Source organism: Spea bombifrons, chromosome 13, assembly GCF_027358695.1.
Source record: "Spea bombifrons isolate aSpeBom1 chromosome 13, aSpeBom1.2.pri, whole genome shotgun sequence".
NCBI lineage: Eukaryota > Metazoa > Chordata > Amphibia > Anura > Pelobatidae > Spea > Spea bombifrons.
In genome coordinates, this window is record NC_071099.1 from 11842292 (window position 1) to 11866336 (window position 24045).

The 24045-nt window shown below is 41.4% G+C and overlaps 1 protein-coding gene across 2 annotated transcripts; it reads left to right on the plus strand.

The window, feature by feature from the left end:
• Positions 1–386: 386 nt before the first annotated feature.
• On the plus strand, positions 387–9705 carry SLC2A10 (solute carrier family 2 member 10). Of its 2 annotated transcripts, none has more exons than XM_053453306.1 (6): positions 387–458; positions 3035–3100; positions 4012–5331; positions 5766–5888; positions 8380–8515; positions 9475–9705. In XM_053453306.1, exons 2-6 carry the CDS (start codon positions 3097–3099, stop codon positions 9590–9592), a joined length of 1701 nt encoding a protein of 566 aa, XP_053309281.1. In that variant the 5' UTR covers positions 387–458; positions 3035–3096; the 3' UTR covers positions 9593–9705. The 2 variants fall into 2 exon arrangements, with proteins under 2 accessions (XP_053309281.1, XP_053309280.1); XM_053453305.1 differs by lacking the exon at positions 387–458 and adding an exon at positions 2784–2851.
• The last annotated feature ends 14340 nt before the right edge of the window (positions 9706–24045 follow it).

A 24045-nucleotide genomic window follows, 5' to 3' on the forward strand; every position in this document is an offset into this window, starting at 1 on the left:
ATATATAATGTAAAAAAAAAGTATTTTTTTGACATCGTGTCTACTGGACTAATACAGCTAAACCCATCTACATTATATATATATATATATATATATATATATATATATATATATATATATATACAATCACATGATCACTGGAAGAAATCAGTGAATTAAACACTGATTAATTGAATAATTGCTTTCTTTCTGTAACTCTTTTTTTTGTTTGGATTAAACTTTGCAGCGAGACGTTTATGCCCTCGTAACACACACACATGTACACACACACACACACACACGGCCATAAAGGAGGAGAAAGGAATTTTCTCTCTGCCACGTCCTTCCAACTTCCTGGAAAAACATTCACTCCCACAAAAAAAAGTCAGCCTGATGTGTGTGCGAGTGAGTGAGTGACCGCCGAACACCTTCCAGAGTCTGAAGCCTGCAGGAATGCACACTCCATGCCATACCCTCCCGTGAGTATAACTCGTCCGCGCTAATCTGCGATAAACTCCATCATTCCACGGGAATAACGTCAGCTCTGCATTTTTATTCAATACCGTATAGAAATAGAGTAGCATTGTACATCACTTTTTTTGGTGGGACGGATAATTTAAGACCCTGGTTGGTTATTAATGTAATTCAAAAAATGTCATCTTTTACTATAATCTATTAATCTGGTATCTGGAATATTTTATTAACTAAACTGTGTTTAGGATAAATTAATGCTTTATTAACTAAACTGTGTTTAGGATACGGTAATGCTTTATTAACTAAACTGCGTTTAGGATAAGGTAAGGCTTTATTAACTAAACTGTGTTTAGGATACGGTAAGGCTTTATTAACTAAACTGTGTTTAGGATACGGTAATGCTTTATTAACTAAACTGTGTTTAGGATAAGGTAAGGCTTTATTAACTAAACAGCGTTTAGGATAAGATAAGGCTTTATTTACTAATCTGCATGCGGACAGGTAATTCGTGTTATAATTCAGTTTGATCAGATGATGCTGTGAGCCCAGAGATACTTACGGAAAATGAAGCCCTAAACTATACGTTCTTTTCCCCATGAGTGTCGGGGGTTAAAAAAAGGAAATTCTGGTCACCCCGGCAAAAACAAACCAGATTGTTTATAGAGTCAATACTGTCCCTTTAATTGGAACACGTTTGATGAGATCAGCCCAGGTGCGTTCGGTAAATAAATTCAGTAACATCTGCAAACAAACGTGGTTTGCTAAACCGATCCCCTCCAAAATAAATACAAACAAAAAAGCCCCCCCCCTGTACTGTAGCTTTGGGTTTAATGAAGATCTTAAAAACCCATTTTCTATAAATTAAACGTGGATTCTGATCACCTTCATTTAAATATAAAACCAAGTTTAAAACCTGAATCCAAAAATGTAATAATATATTATATAAGGAAACCGAATTAGGGAGTGTCACAACAAATCCAAGACTGTTGGCAGGTGTGAACAAGTCAGCTGCATTTTTTTCTGATTCCCTGCAGGTAAAAAAATACTGAATTCTGGTGTTTTTCTGTATGCTTGTAAATTCACGCACTTTGGCCATTAAGCAGGGGGGGTGATACTTCATTAAAAACGCCTTCAAGGGTGAGAAAATTGGACCTCAGAGACCGGTAAATATCCCTTTAAATGTAAACGATTTCATCATGCAGGATCAGAGGCATGTATGACATCAGAGGGCTTGGATGTGTCATTCCGAATGCTCTCGGCTGGTATGAGCACCAAGATGTTTACTGTCTGCTGAAAATCACTCCGCTGACACTGCCTAACGCCACAACTTATGATTTCTGGATTTTATTTTAACTGCCTTCCTCTGACGAAGCTCTCCCACGCCTGTATCGCAGGCGGGGAGGAAATAGTAAATAAAGCATTGAGACAATGTAACTCGGCTAATTTTATGATTTCAATCCTGACTTTTATTTTTGAGCAACGTTGATACAAAGTGACATCTCCTTCCTCTTTGGGGTGTTTCTTCAAATTGTATCAACTCAACCTAAAAAGAGGTCACATGATCCGTCTGGCCTAACGCTGGCCTATTTTTTGTTTCTTGAGGAAGTCAAATGTCCTTCTCAATGCCTGGAGGAACCAGAATCGAGCCAGAATTGAGTAAAAACTCAATAAACTGGTTCAACTCAACCTAAAAAGAGGTCACATGATCCGTCTGGCCGAACGCTGGCCTATTTTTTGTTTCTTGAGGAAGCCAAAGATGCGCAACGAGCTCCCCGCTCAATAAACCGTTTCATCTCAACCTAAAATGACGTCACATGATCCGTCTGGCCTAACGCTGGCCTATTTTTTTTTCTTGAGGAGGTCAAATGTCCTTCTCAACGCCTGGAGGAACCAGAATCCTTCTTCATACGAAACCCAAACCTAGACTTTTCTGTTACATTTTATTTTGGCCTGAAAAAAAACGTAAGATGCGCAACGAGCTCCCCGCTCAATAAACTGGTTCAACTCAAGCTAAAAAGAGGTCACATGATCCGTCTGGCCTAACGCTGGCCTATTTTTTGTTTCTTGAGGAGGTCAAATGTCCTTCTCAACGCCTGGAGGAACCAGAATCCTTCTTCATACGAAACCCAAACCTAGACTTTTCTGTTACATTTTATTTTGGCCGGAAATAAAACGTAACATGCGGAACGAGCTCCCCGCTCAATAAACTGGTTCAACTCAAGCTAAAAAGACGTCACATGATCCGTCTGGCCTAACGCTGGCCTATTTTTTTTTTTCTTGAGGAGGTCTTCATATGAAACCCAAACAACCACTTTTCAGTTACGACGAGCTCCCGGCTCAATAAACTGGTTCTGCCGCCTCATGACAATGTTTTCTTGTTGCAGCAACTCAATGTCAGGTACGCCCTCCATTCTATGTTTAGAACATTCTTCTCATAAACTATGGAGGTTACGTGGAAAGAAACGTAACATTATTTGTAAAGTAAAACCCAACAATGGTTTAGAACGTTAATCCATTTCTGATTCCTTTTTTTTTTTTTTAGCTCAGATTAGATTTTGACCAATTCTCTGATTTCTTCTAGGTGACTCTTAAAGAGGCGATAACATTGGGCGATGCTGCCTGGGTGACCATCAAGGGGCAAAAATGGGTATGGATTATTTCTATTTTATTTAACACATTAAATTATGATTTATTCTTCCATGGAAATCTCTGACATATTCTAAATGCTGTTTACATTCTGGCGATCAGTCAAAAAACATGTTTGCGGATCACGTCGACACAAAGTAAGCACGTCGTGTGTTTGAATAGCCTTTAATTGGTCTAAGGCAAACAAGCTACGGCGGTTAAATAAAAGGAAGTTTTCAGAACTTCTTAACAACTCAATGCGGTGATAGAAAATAACGTCGAAAAGAAACATTTGCAGAATTATGAAGAGAAATCCAAGTCCTTGGAAGTTTGGGTGCTGTATAGTCAGCTTTTCCAGGACACCATCAGTAATTGTTAACATGAGGGCAACTGCGCTCTGTGATGTAACCGTTTTCTACCATAGGAGGTAGTGGCAGCACCAGGGAGCTTTATATATAAAGCGCACTTACTGGTTTAGATCAACTTTGTTTTCTAGCTTCATACTTTGGTTTGTGACTCAACATTTCGGTCTTGCCTCGGTTGATGTTCTTCTCAACGCTCAGAGATCGGAAGCTTTGTGTCAACCACACAAAGCTTCCGATCTCTGAGCGTTGAGAAGAACATCAACCGAGGCAAGACCGAAATGTTGAGTCACAAACCAAAGTATGAAGCTAGAAAACAAATCAACCCGTTACCCCTTCTGTGGTATGGCGCCTACTGGCCAAATTTACAGCCAAGCATACTTCCGGTTCTCCTTATAGGAGGCTGAACACATCTGATCACCAGAGAAGCTCAAATAAGTCCTTCAAACACCAATGGTTACTGTATAGCTTTTATGTAGCAACTATGTGACAATGTATAGAAATATAAAGTTGTCTTTTTATAACAGGCTGGTCTTCCAAATGTATCTAACCAAATCTACCTTTATTTTAGGTGTCAGCTCTGCTACTCTTGTTTTAGCAGCAGCTGTGTCCACCCTCGGTGGGCTCATATTTGGATATGAACTGGGGATCATATCCGGAGCGTTACTTCAGTTGAAGAATGCGTTGTACCTCACCTGCGCCCAACAAGAAGTCCTGGTCGGTGCGTTGCTGGTCGGCGCTCTTCTGGCTTCGCTCTTTGGAGGGTTCGTCATTGACCGTTCTGGAAGGAGGACCTCAATACTTGGCAGCAATGTGGTGGTGTTGGTCGGAAGTCTTATTTTAATCGTGTCTAATTCTTTCTGGTGGCTCGTCGTCGGAAGAGTGGTCATTGGGGTTGCCATAGCCATCTCATCCATGGCGTGCTGCATTTACGTCTCTGAAATAGTACGCCCTCACCAGCGCGGAATGCTCGTGACTCTCTACGAAATGGGCGTTACCGTGGGAATTCTCGTTTCCTATGCAATGAACTACTTTCTATCAAACTTAAATATGGGCTGGAAGTATATGTTTGGACTGGCCATTTCTCCAGCCGCCATACAATTCATCAGTATCCTTTTCCTTCCTTCCAAATCTACAGACCGTGTTTTTATTGAAATGCAGGACATTGAGGACGACGGCAAACCAAATCCACCAAAAAGACATTTTTCTTTTTTTGATCTCTTTAAGTCTAAAAATAATATGAGAAGCAGGACTCTGGCGGGTCTAGGCTTGCTCCTATTTCAACAATTCACAGGGCAACCCAACGTTCTTTATTACGCCTCGACGATATTTCACTCGGTGGGATTCCAAAGCGATTCGTCTGCCCTTCTAGCGTCCGTAGGACTCGGGGTGGTCAAGGTCCTCTCCACTTTAGTTGCCCTGAGTTGCGCGGACAGAGCCGGACGTCGAATCTTGCTTATCGCGGGGTGCCTGGTGATGACCGCCTCCCTCACCGGGATCGGGATCTTATGTTTTAACATCGAACTGGACAGCCGCAAAGACTGTGAATTCCTTTCCAAGATGAATCCTTCTCAGGATCTTTCTAATTCTTCTCTAATGTTTCCAAACGCCTTTGATGGAGCGACCACAAGGAGCCGTCAAACCCGCCAGAGCGTCTCGGTGACAAGAGAGCTTCCGCCAGGTGGGACCGGCAACCGCACAACCCTAACCTCTTCTTCTTTTGGTGCGTGGAGTACGGAGGAGTCGCTTCCGCCGAGCAAAGACAGTTCAAAGTTCAGGACGACGCGTGCTGCCGGCGCTCAGCCCCTTAACGATCACGTTATTTTAAATTGGATTACTCTGTTGAGTATGATGACTTTTGTAAGCGCTTTCTCTATTGGATTCGGACCAAGTAAGCGTAAAGCAAATATGTCATTAAAATTAAGGCTGATGAGTGTTTCTGAGTTTAGAAAATGTTTTTTTTGTTCTCCTGGATTCTGCTTCCGACCAATAGGAGGCCAGCAGAAAAAATACTCCGCCTCCTAGTTACTTTTTATTAAAACGGGGCATTTTTGTTCCAAATTAAACACTCCATTTGTTGTAATAGTAACTATAAAGTAGTTTCTAAGGGTCATTTATTCTCTGGATGTTGGAATATGCAATATCTGTAAAAATTTGCCCGATATTAGTTGTTATTTTGTAATTTAGTTTTTAAATTCCCAAATCTCACCTTTCTTTCTTTTTTCTACCCTGTCATCTTAGAGAATCCGATTCTTATTATAAAATGCCCAATTCTTCTTATTAATTAAAAATAATGCTGGTCTTTATTGCATTCTCTTTGCCCAGTGACCTGGTTAGTCCTCAGTGAAATATTTCCGGAAGGAATCCGGGGAAGAGCATTTGCGTTCTGCAACAGCTTTAACTGGGCGGCTAATCTTCTGGTCAGTCTTTCCTTTCTAGATGTCATCGGTAAGTATATTTACTCTGCGGATCCTGTATGTAGGGTCTCCCAATATCGTTCTTTAAACAGAAACCGTAACATATAGACGTACGTTACATACAGAAGAGCTTCATTTATAAAGCCGTTCCCTGCTGTTTCTATACACATTATTGGGGCTTTTAGGGCTGTAGAACCCTGCGATACCCTCATACCCAGCAAACATTCTGACCTCCTAGCAGGGCCGGACTGGGACTGAGAAGCAGCCCTGGAAAAATTTGGAGACCAGCCCCATATAGTTTATCTCACGGTGAAGCTCTTATACCCACACGCACCCCTTATACACACCCGAGAAACACACTGTGTTCCACTCTGCCCCATAATATGCCTTTTAATCCCCTATATGCCACTCTGCCTCCAGAAATGCCTTTTACTCCCTATGTCACTCTGCCTCCAGAAATGCCTTATACCCCCCATATGCCACTCTGCCTCCCTGATATGCCTCAACCCTCCTATATGCCCCTCTGCCCCGTGATATGCCTTTTAACCCCCTTTTTGCCACTCCACCTCCAGATATGCCTTTTGACCCCCTATATGTCACTCTGCATCCAGAAATGCCTTATACCCTATATGCCACTCTGTCCCATGATATGCCTTCTAACCTCCTATATGCCACTCTGCCATATAGGGGGTTAAAAAGGCATATCATGGGACAGAGTGGCATATAGGGGGGTATAAGGCATTTCTGGAGGCAGAGTGGCATAAAGGGGGTTAAAAGGCATATCATGGGGCACTCTGCCTACAGAAAAGCTTTATGCCCCCTATATGCCACTCTGCCTCCCCAATATGCTTTATGTCCTCCTATATGCCCCTCTGCCCCATGACATCCCTTTTAACTCCCTTTATGCCACTCTGCCTCCAGATGTGCCGTTGACCCCCTATATGTCACTCTGCATCCAGAAATGCCTTATACCCCTATATGCCACTCTGGCATATAGGGGGTTAAAAGGCATATCATGGGACAGAGTGGCATATAGGGGGGTATAAGGCATTTCTGGAGGCAGAGTGGCATAAAGGGGGTGAAAAGGCATATCATGGGGCACTCTGCCTCCAGAAAAGCCTTATACCCCCCTATATGCCACTCTGCCTCCCTGATATGCCTCAACCCTCCTATATGCCACTCTGTCCCATGATATGCCTTCTAACCCCCTATATGCCACTCTGCCATATAGGAGGTTAAAAGGCATATCATGGGACATTTTTGTTTACTTTATATGGCAAGCCGATCCAGCTTGCCATATTAAATAAAAAATAATATATGCCACTCTGTCCCATGATATGCCTTCTAACCCCCTATATGCCACTCTGCCATATAGGGGGTTAAAAGGCATATCATGGGACAGAGTGGCATATAGGGGGTATAAGGCATTTCTGGAGGCAGAGTGGCATGAAGGGGGTTAAAAGGCATATCATGGGGCACTCTGCCTCCAGAAAAGCCTTATGCCCCCTATATGCCACTCTGCCTCCCCGATATGCTTTATACCCTCCTATATGCTCCTCTGCCCCATGATATACCTTTTAACCCCCTTTATGCCACTCTGCCTCCAGATATGCCTTTTGACCCCCTATATGTCACTCTGCATCCAGAAAAGCCTTATACCCCTATATGCAACTCTGGCATATAGGAGGTTAAAAGGCATATCATGGGACAGAGTGGCATATAGGGGGGTATAAGGCATTTCTGGAGGCAGAGTGGCATATAGGGGGACACACTTACATACACACACATGCCTGTATTTTAACAAATACAAAAAACATTATACAGTACAAAAAAAAAATTATTTTACTCACCTTCTACTTCTTTTGACTTCCTGGTAGCTGCACACTGTTCTCCGGTGCTGCAGCAGTGCGAGGGGGCGGAGCTTCCACCTCACGCGGCTCCCATCACTATGCAGCCATCAGACTGCTGGGAATGTAAACTAAACGGCCGGTGCGTGCTGATGCCGCCGGCCGGAGCTGCTTTAACACTTTTTTTTTATTTATATGGTAAGCTGGATCGGCTCGCCATATAAAGTAAAAAAAAAAGTATTAAAGCAGCGCCGGCCGGCGGCATCAGCACGCATCGGCCGTTCAGATTACATTCCCAGCAATCTGATGGCCGCATAGTAATGGGAGCAGCGTGAGGGGTGAAAGGTCAGTGCGAGGGGGCGGAGCTTTCACCCCTCACGCTGCTCCCATCACTAGACGGCCATCGCACACGGCTGCTGGGTGCTGATGCCGGCCGGCCGGCCGCATCAGCACCCAGCGGCCGATTTGATTATATTTCGGGCAGCCTGGGGGGCAGCTCAGCGGCTGTCTTCATGGCCGCCCAGCCCACGGACCTTCCGGCCCACCGGGAAATTTCCCGGTATCCCGGTGGGCCAGTCCGGCCCTGCCTCCTAGAAAAGAGGGGCATCAGGGGGTGGGGGTGAGAGGGGCATCAGGGGTTTAGAGCTTAAAGTATAACTTTTTTCCCCACTTTAGATTCTATCGGTCTGCCGTGGACGTTCCTCCTCTATGGCATGATGGGGGTTTTTGCCACTATATTCATTTATTATTTTATTCCTGAAACTAAAGGCCGCTCTCTCGATGAAATTGATAAAGAGTTTTCATCTACAAGGTACGTGACGTATACTTAAAAGGTGAAAATCCAAGTTTGTTCCAATAAACTCCCTTTATCTGCAGACCTGGAGCCACCTTTGCTGCCAGTCATGTGATATTTTGGGTGACTTTCCCGGCTTAAACACCACACTGAGCTGATGCTTTATGGCAATGCTAATGAAGTCCCTTCCTCCATAGACTTTCATTAGCCAGAGAGTCCAGCTGAGTGATTAAGACTGAGCCGTTCTATTGTTGTTAAGGAGTTTTAAAAAACATTTCTTTTTCTGATACTGGGAATAAGAAATGGTGAGCATTTCCCTTTAATGTTGGAAAGGGAGCAGTAAGGTCCATATATGAGATACAGCCCCTCGAGGGGCTTTTCTGTGACCACCAGCCAGATGAATGAATTACACAGCGATGTGGAACGCGAGAGATGAAAGCCTGCGTGTAATATAAATGTGGGTTTGTTGTGTGATTGCTCCAGAAAATTTTCTGCCCACAAACAAAGCAATTGGTGTTTCCTCGTTATCTAGAAATTCTACGATAAGTTTCCATGAATCGCCGCTTTCGCTATTGTTTCTGGAGTTTAGGCTTCGTATAGATTTTGGAAGCTATTAACGTAACCGCAAAAATCCTGCAGCTCATTGGCTAAGAATAAGCCCGTGGAAAATATTTGTGGGATCCCAAGGTTCGCACGGCTTGGCGGACTAGTTAAACCTCGCATCCAAAGTGTTTCTTGCCTTTCTTAGAAAAAATATATAAATAAAAATTATACATTTCATGCATCCAGATAGACGTTTTGTATATTAATAACCAAAATATTTAAGCCCTTAAGTAAGGCCAATGAGCTGTGGGGTGGACTATTAAAGGGTTAAGTCCACTTAGAAAGCTCCCAGGTATTTTTTTTAATAGTTATTTTGTATGCATTTACACATTTGGAAGAAAAATCTTGATTCATTGAGGTTTTTGAACTTTTAGGTTTACAAAAGGAAATGCGATTTGGGAAAATGTCGGAAGGAGGTCGCTTTCTGATCCTAAATATGAAATAATGGGAAGGTCCAACACGTCGGTCTCCAGCGCTTCAACCAGCTCCTAAAATACCTGCGTCTCTGCGGAAAAAATCCTTCAATGCGTCGTTTAAATGGATGTTTTCATGGTGTCGTCACTGTATAACTATGATGGAAATTAAAAAACAAAATAAAAAACAAATTTTGGTCTCTGTATCTTCTTTATTTCTGCGAATGGCTTTTAACAAGAAGTCCCTTGAATTTTTTTTTTTATTTCTTTTTTTCATTGACCAACTTAAGCAGAATTTTGTGGCCATTGGCCATGTATGTGCCTCTTGTCGATAGAGTCCTATAACTCTGGAGTTGATACCGTTTGGGTAAACAGGTAACCAGAGTCCTCCTTGATACTATCAGAAGACGTAATAAACCACGCACACTCGTATGTCTTCTCCTCTAACAACAGATATTGAAAGAGTGGAACCAAAGCTCCTAATTTCACCCCCCCATGGACTAAGTGTAATGTCTACTGAGTCCACTAGATGGCGCTCGTGATCTAAGTCTTGGAATTCTAAATGTTCCCGTTTAGAACCCGGAAAGACGTCTCCGTATTCCTCGACTTATGAATATTAATGACCGATCTCATGTCTTGGAAAGCCTGTTGTGCGTTTGCACATCCTATAACCACGTTAGCCGTAACGCTGCAGTAATCAGTGTATAATCTGAGAGTTTCTAATAACCAGCTGCAGAGAACAGATGCAGAACGCGAGACGATGTTGCAAAGCGATCTGTATGTAGCCCGGGCTCGTTAATAAATCGGGCAGAGGACTGATCAGCCACTATCGATAAAATCAAAATCTGCGGATTATAATATTTTTCTTTATATTTCTGTTCTAGGCACACTTTTGTGGGTCGGATTTGCTTTACATTTTTATTGCATCGCACTACATTAAATAAGTAGATCTTAGTTTCCTAGGTCGCCTGGTACGATAATAAACTGGATAATAAAATATGACAAATTCTACAATTCTAATCAAGTTGACTTGATTCAGGGCAAATGGCGTTAAAATGTAGTTGCCCGTCAAAAATAACTAAAGAATTCCACAGACAAAGGGTTTATTAGCAGATATTCCTACGAGTTGCAAAAACATAAAGCTTTCTTGGTTCTCAGCCTTGCCTTATGTCCTAGATACGCGTGCCAACTTAAATTCCTTCACTGGATTAACCCCTACCACTTCTGCTGGAAAGATATTCCACTTACCCACCACCCTCTCATAAAGTACATTATAAAATCACAACTAAGCCTCTGATGTTCTAAGTTCATAGAACGAGCATGGAAATGCTCCAGCCAGGGTGTGAAAAACCGATTTCCCGAGAACTCTCGTTACTTTCTCTGGAACCTTTCCATAGAAACGCTATTTCCTTTAATGTTTATTTGCTCCGGTCTTACAGCTGAGAGCCTCGGATGAACAGGTTCTGCAGACGGCACTCAAGCGTCCTTATTTCATTCTGGTTGACGTATTTCAGTATTTGCGTGTCCATTGGATCTGGCCGGTTACTAAAGCATGGCTTGGAAAGTTTTTGTTTTTTTCCAGGACACCGACCAACGTCGAACCAACAAATTCCAGAGAACGTCTCCTAAATACGCTACAGCTGTTTGTGTGAAGCTGCACCGAGACATGAGCTTAGTTGGCCTCCAGCTCTTGGGGATTGGGTGGCCACACTGTGGCTTTAAGTCTTACTATCCCGAACCGCTACCCCCAAAATACACCAATATTTCTTTATAGTCATTTTGTCCAGTTCCGTAAACCCCTTTTCCCTTTGGGGTCCCGTCTCTTGCGTTCAAACTGGGTTATAGAGAATTTTGGTGGACACCAAAAGTATTAGAGATACTTTGTTGGGGGAAATTGGAGAAGAAGAATCGTCTAGAGGATAGGGTGCGTGACTGGTGTTTATGGTGTTTATGTTTTCTTATACGTTGAAATGATGAGCTTAAGACAATAATTGCCTCTTTTCAGAAGAAAGAAGGAGCTAAGAGGTTCATCAACGAGACTCGCGGAACCCGTAGAACCCAACGCCGCTGCGTGATCTGCTACAAAAGGGTGTTTGCGTAACCGTACAATGCGTTTTGTTCTCGTGACATGGATTTCTTGTTAGTTAATCCGTTAGGTAAGAAAAGCGATCTGGAGAGTTTGTTTCAACAATACAGAGCTGTCTAAGGTGGAGGTCTCGGCGCCTCTGTGGCTACGTTGGTGGCGTGCTTTTACATGCCACGTTACACTTGTGACCTACAGACAATCCAGAAGGGGGTAAAATAGATTTTGCTGGGTAATTAAGGTCTTCGATGTAGCAAGAGTAGACAGGGCAGGCAGGAGTTAATTTTCAGCATCAAAGTGATGTCGTAGGTTAGACGCCGACGGGGCTGCGCGGGTCAATCAAAGAGAAAATGGCAAATCAAGAGGAAATCGGGGTGCGATTATTCATTAAATAGTGGGAAGTGTTAATGGCTGTTTATTGGTCATATAGGAGCACGTTATTAGTCATCGCTGGAAAAGCCCGGAAAAAAGGGGGTATTATGCAAATTAATCATAAACTAACACAAATGTAGGAAAATTTGATGGAGCCAAATTAACTTTTTTTTACAGCCACTACAACGCCCATAAAAGGCAAAATTTTTGCCAGCGCTCCACGCTGGTCACATGATCTCCACTACTATAAATCGTCAGTAGAATGTTTGCAGCGAAACATAATTAAACTATTTCATGCTTCTTCCAGAACTTTTCAAAATACCATTTTTTAGGATATTTTTTTTAAAAAATAATAAGTCTAACACTTACTTTCACTTAGTGAAATTTATATTAATAGTTTTTATTTATTTAACTTTTTTAGGTACAAAGTTTCTATGTTGATTTAATGTTTGTTCAAAAATGTGTAAGTATTATTGGAGCCAGCAGGTGGCGCTGCTCCCAAAGATTTTTCTTGTTCTTCCATACACTCCAGGTTTAAAGATTTCAGTAAAACAAATGTTTTAAGGGGAAAAAAATAGGCAAAAACGTAATGTTGAATAAAGATTTTTCAGAATTTTTTTTTTTTGTTGTTGAAAATATGCTATTTTCTTTCAATTCCTAGAACTAAAGATGGGGCAGGTGGGCGTAGAAAAGAAGAGTTAGGCGGCTTCTGAGCATCTGGAAGATATTTTAAAGACGACGTTGACTCTGATTGAAAATCCATCTAATTCTTGGTAACTGAAATGTATCATAATTAGAGAGATTTGATTAAATAGGCCTTCGATATCCAAGTAATAGGTTCCCTAAACCTGCCTTCAAGTACCATAAAGAGGCGAAAGCTATTTTTTCCTTTAACACAGGTGGATCCATCTTTTACCCCGACACTAATGAACATTTTTTTTTCACATTTCGAGATATTCTTAAGATTTGGCCACAGATACCCCAGAGCCGGAAATAACACCCCATGCATTTATTGTGAAGGTTATCAGGATCAAGAACATACAAGGCTGTGTAAGCCGATGTCTTGGAAGAACAATCTTGGTTTCATAAAGAAGAACAAAATTCTATGTTCTAGATCAAGAATCGTAGCTGTATTTTTATTACATGTATTATGAAAAATGGAAACAAAAGTGTTTAATACAAAAAAAATTATTTTATTAACCCAAAAATCTATTTTTTTTTGGTTGGCTCGAGACGTTTGAGATGTTCCATAAAACTGTCTTCCTTGGTGGAACGTCCAACTTCAGCAGATAATGGATAGCGTCCCCCCCCTGTTTTTAAAAGCTAGGCCTGCTGAAGCGGAAAGATAATCTGTGAGCGTTAATAACGCAGCGGAAACGGTTTTGTGGTTAATTTGAGGAAGATCTACCAACAGTTCGGTAATTGGTTAGGTCAAAATTTCAGGTTCGATGATAATGTTCTCGGGTAATTAATCATTGGAGGTCGGACGTCCCATTCAAACCGTCTCAAAAACCAAGGCGTAAAAAAAATAGCTAAATTCTAAAACATGGAACATACATGTAACATATTACCCAGCATTAGAAGGATATTTACCGTGCTATACATATTATATCATATCTCATTGTACAGCGCTACGGAATATGATGGCGCTACATAAAACAATAAATAATAATATGCAACATTTATAATAAAATACTCTAGAAATATATTTAAAGTAGCTCTGACACCAAAAAATGTATAATTAAACTTTTTTTTATTAATTTTTAAAATCCGTAATAAAAATGGTTGATACGTCACAGCATGCCTTCCTGATTGGCTGCTTATTATGGAACCACCATTAAAACCTTTGTAATATGTTTTATGACTGGTTACAAGGACCAGGAAGTAGGACATTTTCTCGAAAAAAAAAAAAACCCATTATGCCTTAAATTTGCATAAAAAATTCTTAATTGCCATTTTCAGAACATCTCAGGGGCAATGAGTTTCCATCACAAAATGTAAAATCTACGTTCCAATATGATGGGGCTGTAGGGACCTTCTTGGGAGGGTAACTCGCTGTGGCCACTCCTTGGTCCCTACTTTAAATGTATCGTTATCTTGCCATAATAAGGTTAAATAGTATATTTTATATATAATATATATATATATAATATAATATATATATATATATACAGGAGCACCTTGGCAGCAGAAGTAGCTGCGTGTTTGGAAAGCCCTTCCTTCTGTATGTCCCGTCGGGCCGGCACTAACTTGCCCTTGAGGGAATTCCATATTCTTTGTAATGCATAAATTCACACCACCGATGTGAGAAGAGTTTGTCTTACTCAAGAATGTATCAGTTTCAAAGTTCTCACTTTCTTTGGTTTTTATTATAGTTTATGGCTAGAGGCTTGGAGTCTTTCAATAGGAAGCTGCTCTGTTTTAGGATGAACCGTCTCTTCTTCACGGTGTTTTCGAGAACCAACATATCATATCTACCTGAAAGAAACGAGGCGTCACTTATATACAGTATATATTTTAACATAAATAACTATGTTTACATGGGTTTGGGGCAGGTAAAACCAAGTGGCCCCATTAACCCCCCCCCCATAACTCACATATATACTGGCACACATATACACACACACTCATGCTAACACACATACTTACACCTACATATCCTTGCTTACACATACACACTAACACATACAGTTAAGGTTGGACAGGCCCTTTGTGATTACTTTTGGACCGGCTCCTGAATTGCCCCCCGGACCAGCCCGTCCCTGCAGTAAACGGTAACATGGCTGCCTCCGCTAAATGAACTTGTTACATTCAACAGTAAGTTACTATAGCTACAAATGATGTCAAATACACAAGAATATCTGTCCGAAATGTTGTGGAGATCACAAATGCGATAAAACAAGAATATTTCCTTTAATTTTTTATTTTAACCTCAAAGCCTTTAAGTCCGAGAGTTAATTATATTTCAGTTAATCAACAAATCCATTGTTAGATCAAATGTCCATCAACTTGAGTTCCGTCGTTACTCGAAAAGAGCGACTCTCGCTCCCTGGAATTAACGGAACAATATGATTGGAAATTGAATTCTAATCCTCCTTGCTTCATAGATTGCTGAACAGCCTTTCAGCCATAGAATCATGCGATTCCCTCCAAGTATAACCAATTTAACTTGAATATAATCAATTATGGGAACTGTCAATCACTCATGTTTGTTTTTTAACAAGCTGAGAAAATAATGTAATTGAATGATCCAGGATACTTAATTCTTTCAAACGTACTTTTATGACAGAAAAAAAAACCCCTTTGTTGGGCAAATAATTAGATTATTCCCCCCACAAACAAATCGACGATATTTAATTAAACTAATTTTTAAATAGTTTTTCATTTGGAACCCTGGTTTATATAAGTTAATATATTTAGAACATAGGGACTGGCCACAAGTTTTGATAGGTCTTGTAGAACCGTTTGTAACGACCGTCATCCCAAATGCCCCAAGAAACTTTTTAGGTGGTGGAGGCCACATTTATGAGGAATTCGATTTCTTTAAGTTTTGGTTGTCGTTGAGCGTCTCATGGACCTTGGTCGCCATGTCCTGCGTTCTGCAGCAAGATACATGATGTTACTTGAGACCATGTAGTAGAAAGGCCCTGCTTCTTATAAGCATTGAGACCTTACGTCGAGCTAACGTTCCATGGTCTCCTGACCCATGGCTGAAAAGTATGGCGCTCCATGGTCCAACCCCTGCTGGCCTATTTCAGCTCAAGTATTAAGCAAAGAAAATTCACCTCAAACCCTTGGACGCTCCAGTTGAGCTTGGCCGGCTTTAAAAACTTTTGGTTTTTCTTTAAATTCTATGCATGAAGGGTTTAGTAACCAAACCGATGGGATGAAGAGTACCTGGTGATAATGGTGGACCTGAATTGAGATTAAAAGTGGGAATGTCTCATCTGCGAAAAAGTAGAGCTAAACGCAGCAATGACAACCACCAACCACGTTTATTAATATTATTATTTAACGCTTATGTTTCGATATATATTTAATATTCCATTAAAGATACATTTCACGCACCTTCATTCATTCGCCATCATTGGAATCCTTCCATCATCCCAAACAAGAAGTCATAGGCCACTTCCTGGACTTAAGTGAAAAGGAAGACGTATTTTAGGGGGAAATAATTACAATCAGGGATAATTTGGAAAGTCTCTGTTCTCCTTTAATTATTTTTTTTTAATTTTTCACATTTTTTTTTTGTGTTCCAAAAGATTAATCCAACAAAGCGTCTCTCATCATTCAGCCTTTGGATGGCGGAGTTTCGTAACTCATTGTTGGAGTTCAGTTGCTCAAAATTCTGATGGACTGAATCATATGAATCTTTTGCGATGACGAGTTGACTTAATAAGGGCGATTATTCAAGCTTTAATAAAGGTATGTTGATTGATTTTTATTTTATTGCAGAAAACTATAATTGTGTTGTTGATGCCAGGTCTTCGTGGATAGTTTTTTTTGTGTGTGTTTGTAAAAGAGATTAGGTGCGAGTTTCAATTTCTTAAATGAATCATATTCAGCTTGTTTAGATGGCGTTTCTTTAATCGCGTGTCCCACTCCTGAAACTCTGAGAGATATCGAAACTTTTAACAAAATGTTAACAAAAATATGTATTGTGTAATGACTATTATTAAAAGACTAAACTACTCTGTTTTGTGATATACCCAGGGGGATATAAGTGACGCTGTCTTTAGGTTCTTTCCTGTATTAACAAAAAAACAGCATTGTAAGGCTGGCAACTTTTGGATTTGGGGGCAATTAAAGAAAAATGGCCCCCGGTAATTATGATAACACACACATACACACTTACTGTGAACCTAACTTTGCATGGCGGCTGTTTGTAGCACACGAAGTGCGAGTTGCTGCCCCTTCTATTGCAGGGTCACCTAATGTTGTATTACGTGACCCCACTGAGCTCCTGGACCAGTCCAAATTGAACAGTTGCCATCCAGGCCAGTCCCTGTTTGGTAGAACCAGCAGAGCTGACCCTGTTGGGTAGTAAATAGTTTCCCTAGCCTCTGAGACACCAACTGGACCCAGTAGGGTCAAACTGGCCATCTGGCACACTGGGCAGATGTGTGGTGGACCAGTGGCCGATAGAGTCTCATACTTACCGATACGGCCACTTCAGCAGCAGATCAGAGTGACCACTGGCTGCATAAATATAACAATGTCACCCCGTATATCCAGCTGTCACGCGCACATACGTCATTTTGCGTCCACTGACCCCCCCCCCGTCCGGCCGGCCCTGGACCCAATTAATCGGATTTCTTGACATTCCACTATAGCTCTGTACTATCCCTATGGAGAAATTTACAACAAAAACACCATCTAGTGCTCTTACTTACAGGTCAAGCCTTGACTTGAATTTCTGTCCGATAAAACTCAACGTTATATATTCTTTTTATTTGTTTTTTTTAACAAAATCCCACGTTTCTAGGTCACCGAAATGCCTTTTAAAGACTTTAGAGCCTTCACTGTTGATCTTTTACAAAATAGTTTGTGCGGATTAGCAAAAACCCACATATGAAAATCTGTAAATGGTATATAAAATCACTTATTACTCCTGACTTTTAGGAATGTGGCATTAAGAAACCCATCGCAAAACCTATTAGTACTAAGCAGTTTTTGTGATGGAGCCAAATCAGTCATAGTGGGTCTTTAACCGAGGCATGACAGCTCATTTGTTTAACTTGGGTCGGATTCGAAAAGTTTTGATGGAGTCTAATCTTCTGACCTGTGTTTACTTTGGCTATGAAATTATTAAAACATAAGAAGACTTCCTATTTCCTTTGCTTCGTCGGGTAGCACCGGGGCTGGGACGGAACAGACGGACGTGAAAAATGTAGCAGTCGAACGTAAGAAGGTTTATGGGTTGAATTATATTTTAAAAAAAAGTGATGGAAGGTTGTATGATTTCTAAATAATCTGGGTTTTACACTAAATACCCAGTTGGAGTTCATTGAAATTAATGAAACACGGAAGAAATACTTGGTAACTGAACTCAAAGTGGCTCAAGTTCTATTTTAAGTCATCGGCACTGTTGAGAGTCATCGTTGAGAGTCCTCTAGACGTCACAAGAGTAGCCTCTGATTAAGAATTATTTGGAGTGAACACATAAGGCGTTTAGCGATTGTCTCCCCAGCCATTGAATGGCCAATAAATTTACTTGTTATGGGGTTCCGACGCTTTGAGTCCTCCATGCAAGACATGGTTGCGTTGACCATGTCTTGGTCTTCTCCAATCTTTCCCCCCACAAACCATAATTTATCTCAGATGGGTCTTCATCTAACTTGGGGAATAAAGAATAGTCATTCTGATGAGGTAAACGGCTAATGGTATCAATTTGAATTTGCCCAATATGACTTCTAAAAAATTCTATATTTTCATGGCCACCAGTTTTTCTAAATTAATCTTAACTGGGCCAGAATTGCTAGACAGAGAAAACAAATGATGCCAATTCAACGGAGGGGCCATGAGACCACAAGAAGTTAGGGTTCAGCCGTCTCCCCAAGCCCATTCTTTTTTTTTCTTTCCAAACAATCCGTATTTAGTAATGGATCTTATTTTTGTGAAACCGTCCACCTGCCATGAAAGCATATGGGCCGGTTCCAATACATTGTCTTACACAACCTAGTAGATGTTATCAATGAGGGCTTATCAGATGTTCAGACGCCATGTAAGGAAGTTTTACATCACCGAGAGGGTAGTGGATACATACAGAAGCCTCCCAGCAGAAGCGATGCATGTGAACTTTTCTTTATCCTATAAGAATCCACTATAACATTTCCAATATCTACCAGACCTTCTCTTCCTAACTGGTTGATATTTTTTTTGTATGTTTTTAAACGTAACTCATTATACAAGAAGACCAAGGCGATGGTGGCAGTCTGCCGGTGTCCAGAAGAAGCTGGGAGATTACCACCCATGAGACCTCATTACCCCAATTTGGGTCCTCTCTCTGGCCCTGGGGGGTTGTTTTATGGAAGAACATTAGCGGCAAAAGCCATTATCTATATTATGGTTGTTAAAGGAGATCTTACAGGCGTAAGCATTCAAACCAGACCCGCTGACAAATGAATGAGAGGTTAAAGACTACAAATGGTGATCTTCTTACGTTAAGACAAGCAGAACAAAGTGTTACACGCTGTGATTTTAAAGACTACAAAAAGAGGGTTTTTTTCCCCCCATGTTTTGGGGTAAGATTAGTATGTTTTGTCTTCTCTCAAATTCCAACCAATCGCCTTTATCCTCTGACCTCCTTACATATGACACGGAAAATCTTCTTTGAAGGTTCAAAAGGCTTTTATTTTATTATTTTTTTTTTTAAAATAAACTTGATACAGTGTTTAAAAAAATGGTTTACGGTAAAATTGCATACTAGGGTTACGAATGTATATCTCAGAAGTCATCCTTCAAAAACTCTACGCAGATTGGTAAAATTTTAAATATGCTATTATTGGACATGCAGAATAGGAATCTACCAATAAGTACATTTTTAACCCATAAGGTTTATAAAGTAACTTGAAAGTTTGTCCAAACCCTTTCTGTAGAATTTCTTTAGCGCATCGATAATCTTTTGAACTTCAGAATCCTTAGTGAATATTAAGGGAATTTCTAGACTTTCCATGATTTATGCAAATATTATGGGGAGAAAAAAGAGTAATATTTTATCTTAGCAGGAAGTCACTTAACATGCGTTTTTAGAGTTTATGTTAATTTAGGAAGACTTTAGTCAAAGGCGATGGGAATGATCCATTGGTAGCTATGTTGATTGCATCACTTTTACCACTTTACAACATTTTAAGGATTTATAAATATATAAATTCTGCAGGAGGTAGGAGGAGGCATTCCCGTCCTCCTCATCTGCCATTGGTTGCATAGGATTAAATACGGTAAATTAGAATTTTGGAATTCAATCTTTTGCACTTATTTTAATTTAATTGTTTTCTGAATAAATGTATTTTTGGCTCAAAAATAATGATAAAAAAAACACCAAAAGGCATAGCGGTCTTCTGCAACGAAAATGTGACATTCTGCCCTGGTTTCCTGGCTCCTGTATTGTGCATTCAGGTTTTTGGACTGTTCCTAGTTCAGCCTCTAGTGGCCGCTCTGCCTATGTTTCTGCTCGCCTCCTATTGTTGCCACCTGGCCTCGTTACCTGCTGCCCTGCAGTATAACGGGCTGTAGCTTCCAGCAAACTGGGCCTTGGCATTAAAGTGATAGGACCGTTTTGCCCTGGCCCCGGCCACCTTTTGTACCTGATCCTGTATTGCTCCTGCCTTCAGCCCTGCCGGCGGACTTCCTGTCATGTGCCCTGCCTGAGGGCTTCCAGCAGCGTGTCCAGTCATATGCTCTGCCAGTGAGCTTACAGTCGTGTGCCCTGCCGCTGAGCTTCTATTTCAGCATCAGCCTTGCCAGTTCCAGTCCTGCTCTTCTGTCTGCTGTGTGCCTGTCTACCTTGCACCATGAATCGCGGTGTACAAACAGATTATCCCTGCACCGAGGCCCCTCGCTAACCTGCTTACCCAGTGTGTGACAGAATGCCAAGGCCATACTGAGGAGTCCGCAGGGATACCATCGGTGTTATTGATGCTGGCTGAGGGTATGCTGGTGTTGTCCAAGTCAGTTAAGTGCATGGTTGAGTGCAACACTAGGAGTGCTAGTACCAGTCCAGGGCTGTGTCTGAACCTAAAAAATTATAAACGAGAACCCCTCACTAAAGCAGAAAAACAAAAGCAAAAGGAGGGAAATTTATGCTTTTATTGTGGGGGGACAGATCACAGGATTTCTTTCTGCACGGTTCAGGCCACCTAAACCAGCTAAGTCGTCTGTTGCTGATGAACAAAATAGCCAGGCCTCAGAACATGAAAGTCATGGGGAAACTAGAGGTGAATCGGGGGAGGGTGAACCCAGTGCTCCCATTAACCCTTTCAATCCTATCGTTGGGCCTGGTGCTCGCCAAGAGGAAATTATGACCGCCCATACAGAGGAGTCGCGCTACGTTCTGCCACCAGATTGTACCTATGCCTCTGATGGGACTGCAGTGAGACTTTATGAAAATATGTTGTGTACTAATTCTGACTAGTTACCTGTTCATGTCCTGTCTGTCTGGTTTTCTGCATTAGGGACTGGAGTGTGCTGTTTTCAGCAGCTCCTTTTAGTGTGGTCCCTCTTTGTTTCAAGTTTTGTTGCATCCTGAGTTTGCTCCTTAAAGCGGGGGTACTGTGACATTCTGCCCTGGTTTCCTGGCTCCTGTATTGTGCATTCAGGTTTTTGGACTGTTCTTAGTTCAGCCTCTAGTGGCCGCTCTGCCTATGTTTCTGCTCTCCTCCTGTTGTTACCACCTTACCTCATTACCTGCTGTGCTGCAGTATAACGAGCTGTAGCTTCCTGCAAACTGTTCCTTGGCATTGTAGTAATAGGACCGTTTTGCCCTGGCCCTGGCCCTGTTCCTGAATTGTTCCTGGCTTCCTTTTGTACCTGATCCTGTATTGCGCCTGCCTTCAGCTCTGCCAGTGGGCTTCCTGTTGTGTACCCTGCCAGTGGGCTTCCTGTTGTGTTCCCTGCCTGAGGGCTTCCAGAAGCGTGTCCAGTCGTGTGCCCTGCCAGTGGGCTTACAGACGTGTGCCCTGCCGGTGGGCTTCTATTTCAGCATCAGCCTTGCCAGTTCCAGTCCTGCTCTTCTGTCTGCTGTGTGCCTGTCTACCTTGCACCATGAATCGCAGGGTACAAACAGACAGCACTATCCCTGCACCGAGGCCCCTCGCTAACCTGCTTACCCAGTGTGTCACAGGAAACAGTTTTCTTTTTCAGACTTCTGTAAATTTTGACCATAAGAGTCTATCTATCAAAGTCATTTTTTTCTGAAATACCCGTTGTTTTTTCAACATTCCTTTGGGTTGCCAACTTTTGAGATGAATCTAGACTTATGTTACTCAATGTGTTAAAAATGAACAGGGACTTTTTGTCCACTATCTGCAAATTCAATCATTTTAACAGGAACAGCTAATGCATCAAAGTCTTGTTGGGCGTTCAAAGGCTTCGCTTTTTGGGGGAAAAAGTAAATTGTCTACTTTTAGAAACTTACTTCACATAGAGGAAAACGAATTATGAAAAACTCTTGACAGGGATGGATCGTGCACATGGCAGCCCAGAGTCCGAGGTTTTTGGGAGGCTGGGGTCTGGTGCGGCAGGGATTACCTACCCCGTTTATAAAGCAATTGGGTGGGGGGGCAAATTGTGCCCTGCTTAGAGCCCCATACCTCTACCAATAAAAACCATTTGAGTAAAATTTAGGCTGGAATTCGCGTTAAACAGGATAATGGATGATGCTGGACTTTTTAGTACGTGTATTTAGTACCACTATTACAGAAGTGAAATTTCCTTTAAAGACTATTTTTGGGCTATCCTCCCCATTTCGCTTGCCTCGTATCCCCATAGTCACCCTAACAGCTGATAAAACAATAGCTTTTTTTTTTTTTTATCACGGACTTCAAAAGAGAACCAGACAGATTAATGAACTCTTAGTTTTTGCACTTTTGAGTTCAGGAATAGGAATTAGATATCGTTGCCTATGCTCCGCAACACGGTTTTGGTGAAAGATTTGGAAAAGGGTGGGAATTTTCGGGCTTCGTGCCAAGGGCTAAGTGCTCCAAATGATGCACCAAAGAGTAAGGAGACACCCGGATGGAGCTCATTTCCAGAATGAATTTTAATGGGCTTTATGTTAAAACTTTGTTACATTAGTTCATCCTTTTACTCAAAGTTCCGTAAATGTATTGTGCTTCACCCAGAGCTTCAAACGGACATATCTTATTATGAAGAACCAGCGACTGAAATGGAGACCCCGTTTCAAGCCCAGCTTGAGTTTTCGGTTGATTTATTTCAGCACAAATGGTAAATATCGTATCGTCACATTATCTGGACTTCCCTTGGTAAACCCAACCTTGGAGAAGTCCAATATTTTACCATGTGAGGTCTACTGAAGAAGCTTGTAAGTTGGACATTGGGCATGTTGTCTCCTAAATGTGCCTTCGCGTGCTTTAGTATTAGGGCCACTTGGCTAAACTCCAATATTGCCACCAGAAGCCGGCTAACAGAGCGTCTTGTTAAACGAGACAGACCCTGCCAGTAATATTTATTTACCTGCCTCCAGAAACCATATTCTCCGAAACAATTTCAATAAAAAGGAAGCACTTGCTCTTTGGGGCATTGTCCTGGAAATCATTAATTGCAGAGGAATATGATACTGTAACTGATATTAGGAGAAAATGCATTTAATTGGGGGCTGCAAACACAGCGGAGGGTTAAAAAAAAATCATGGCAGGTAAAATGATGACGAAGACATAAAATACTAAAAAATAAATATGATGGAAATGTTCCTGATAGGGCTATAAAGTAATAAGAACTAGAACGGAATGTTGTAAAGAAGAAGTAACATGTATTTATGGTTCATGCATTTTCTAGTTTATCACAGTATATACGGGACAACGTCTGCAAAACCAGCTCTGTGTGTAAGAAATATATATTTTTACTAGAAAATTAATATTTCTTTTGGAATCTAGAAAAGGATGCTTTGGGAGACGTGCCAATGAGGAACATTGTCGGCCCGAGACTCCAGCAAATGGTGGCTCCATAACGCGACACTCATCGGTCCACTCGAGTTTAGTTGATCTTGGGAGCCCTTGGCTAAAAATGTAATTTTGGGGACAGAATTCTGTGTGATAAAAAGTCAGGCAATGAGATCAGGAAAGGTGAGTATATATCAATTAATATCCAAGTCAGTAGAAAGAGGGATCTGATGCCAGCTACTCAGACCCATGAAGCCCCCATCGGACAAAATTATAGAAAGGCTGGTGCGTATTGTAGTCAATAGTCCAAAAATATAAACCCCAAACCAAAAGGTGGAGATGCAGCAGGTAACGGGCTCCATCACTGGGCGACCCCAAGGCAAGCCAAATGGAAACAAATATACCATGAACACAAGAACAAACCCAAAAATGATCATGTCCTACATATGACACACATCA

Bases quoted from the DNA above. Each gene is read 5' to 3' on its own strand.
- SLC2A10 (XM_053453306.1), top strand. The intron at 5,889-8,379 runs GTAAGTATATTT...TCCCCACTTTAG, and splicing joins TTCCTTTCTAGATGTCATCG to ATTCTATCGGTCTGCCGTGG. The intron at 8,516-9,474 runs GTACGTGACGTA...TTGAACTTTTAG, and splicing joins AAAGAGTTTTCATCTACAAG to GTTTACAAAAGGAAATGCGA.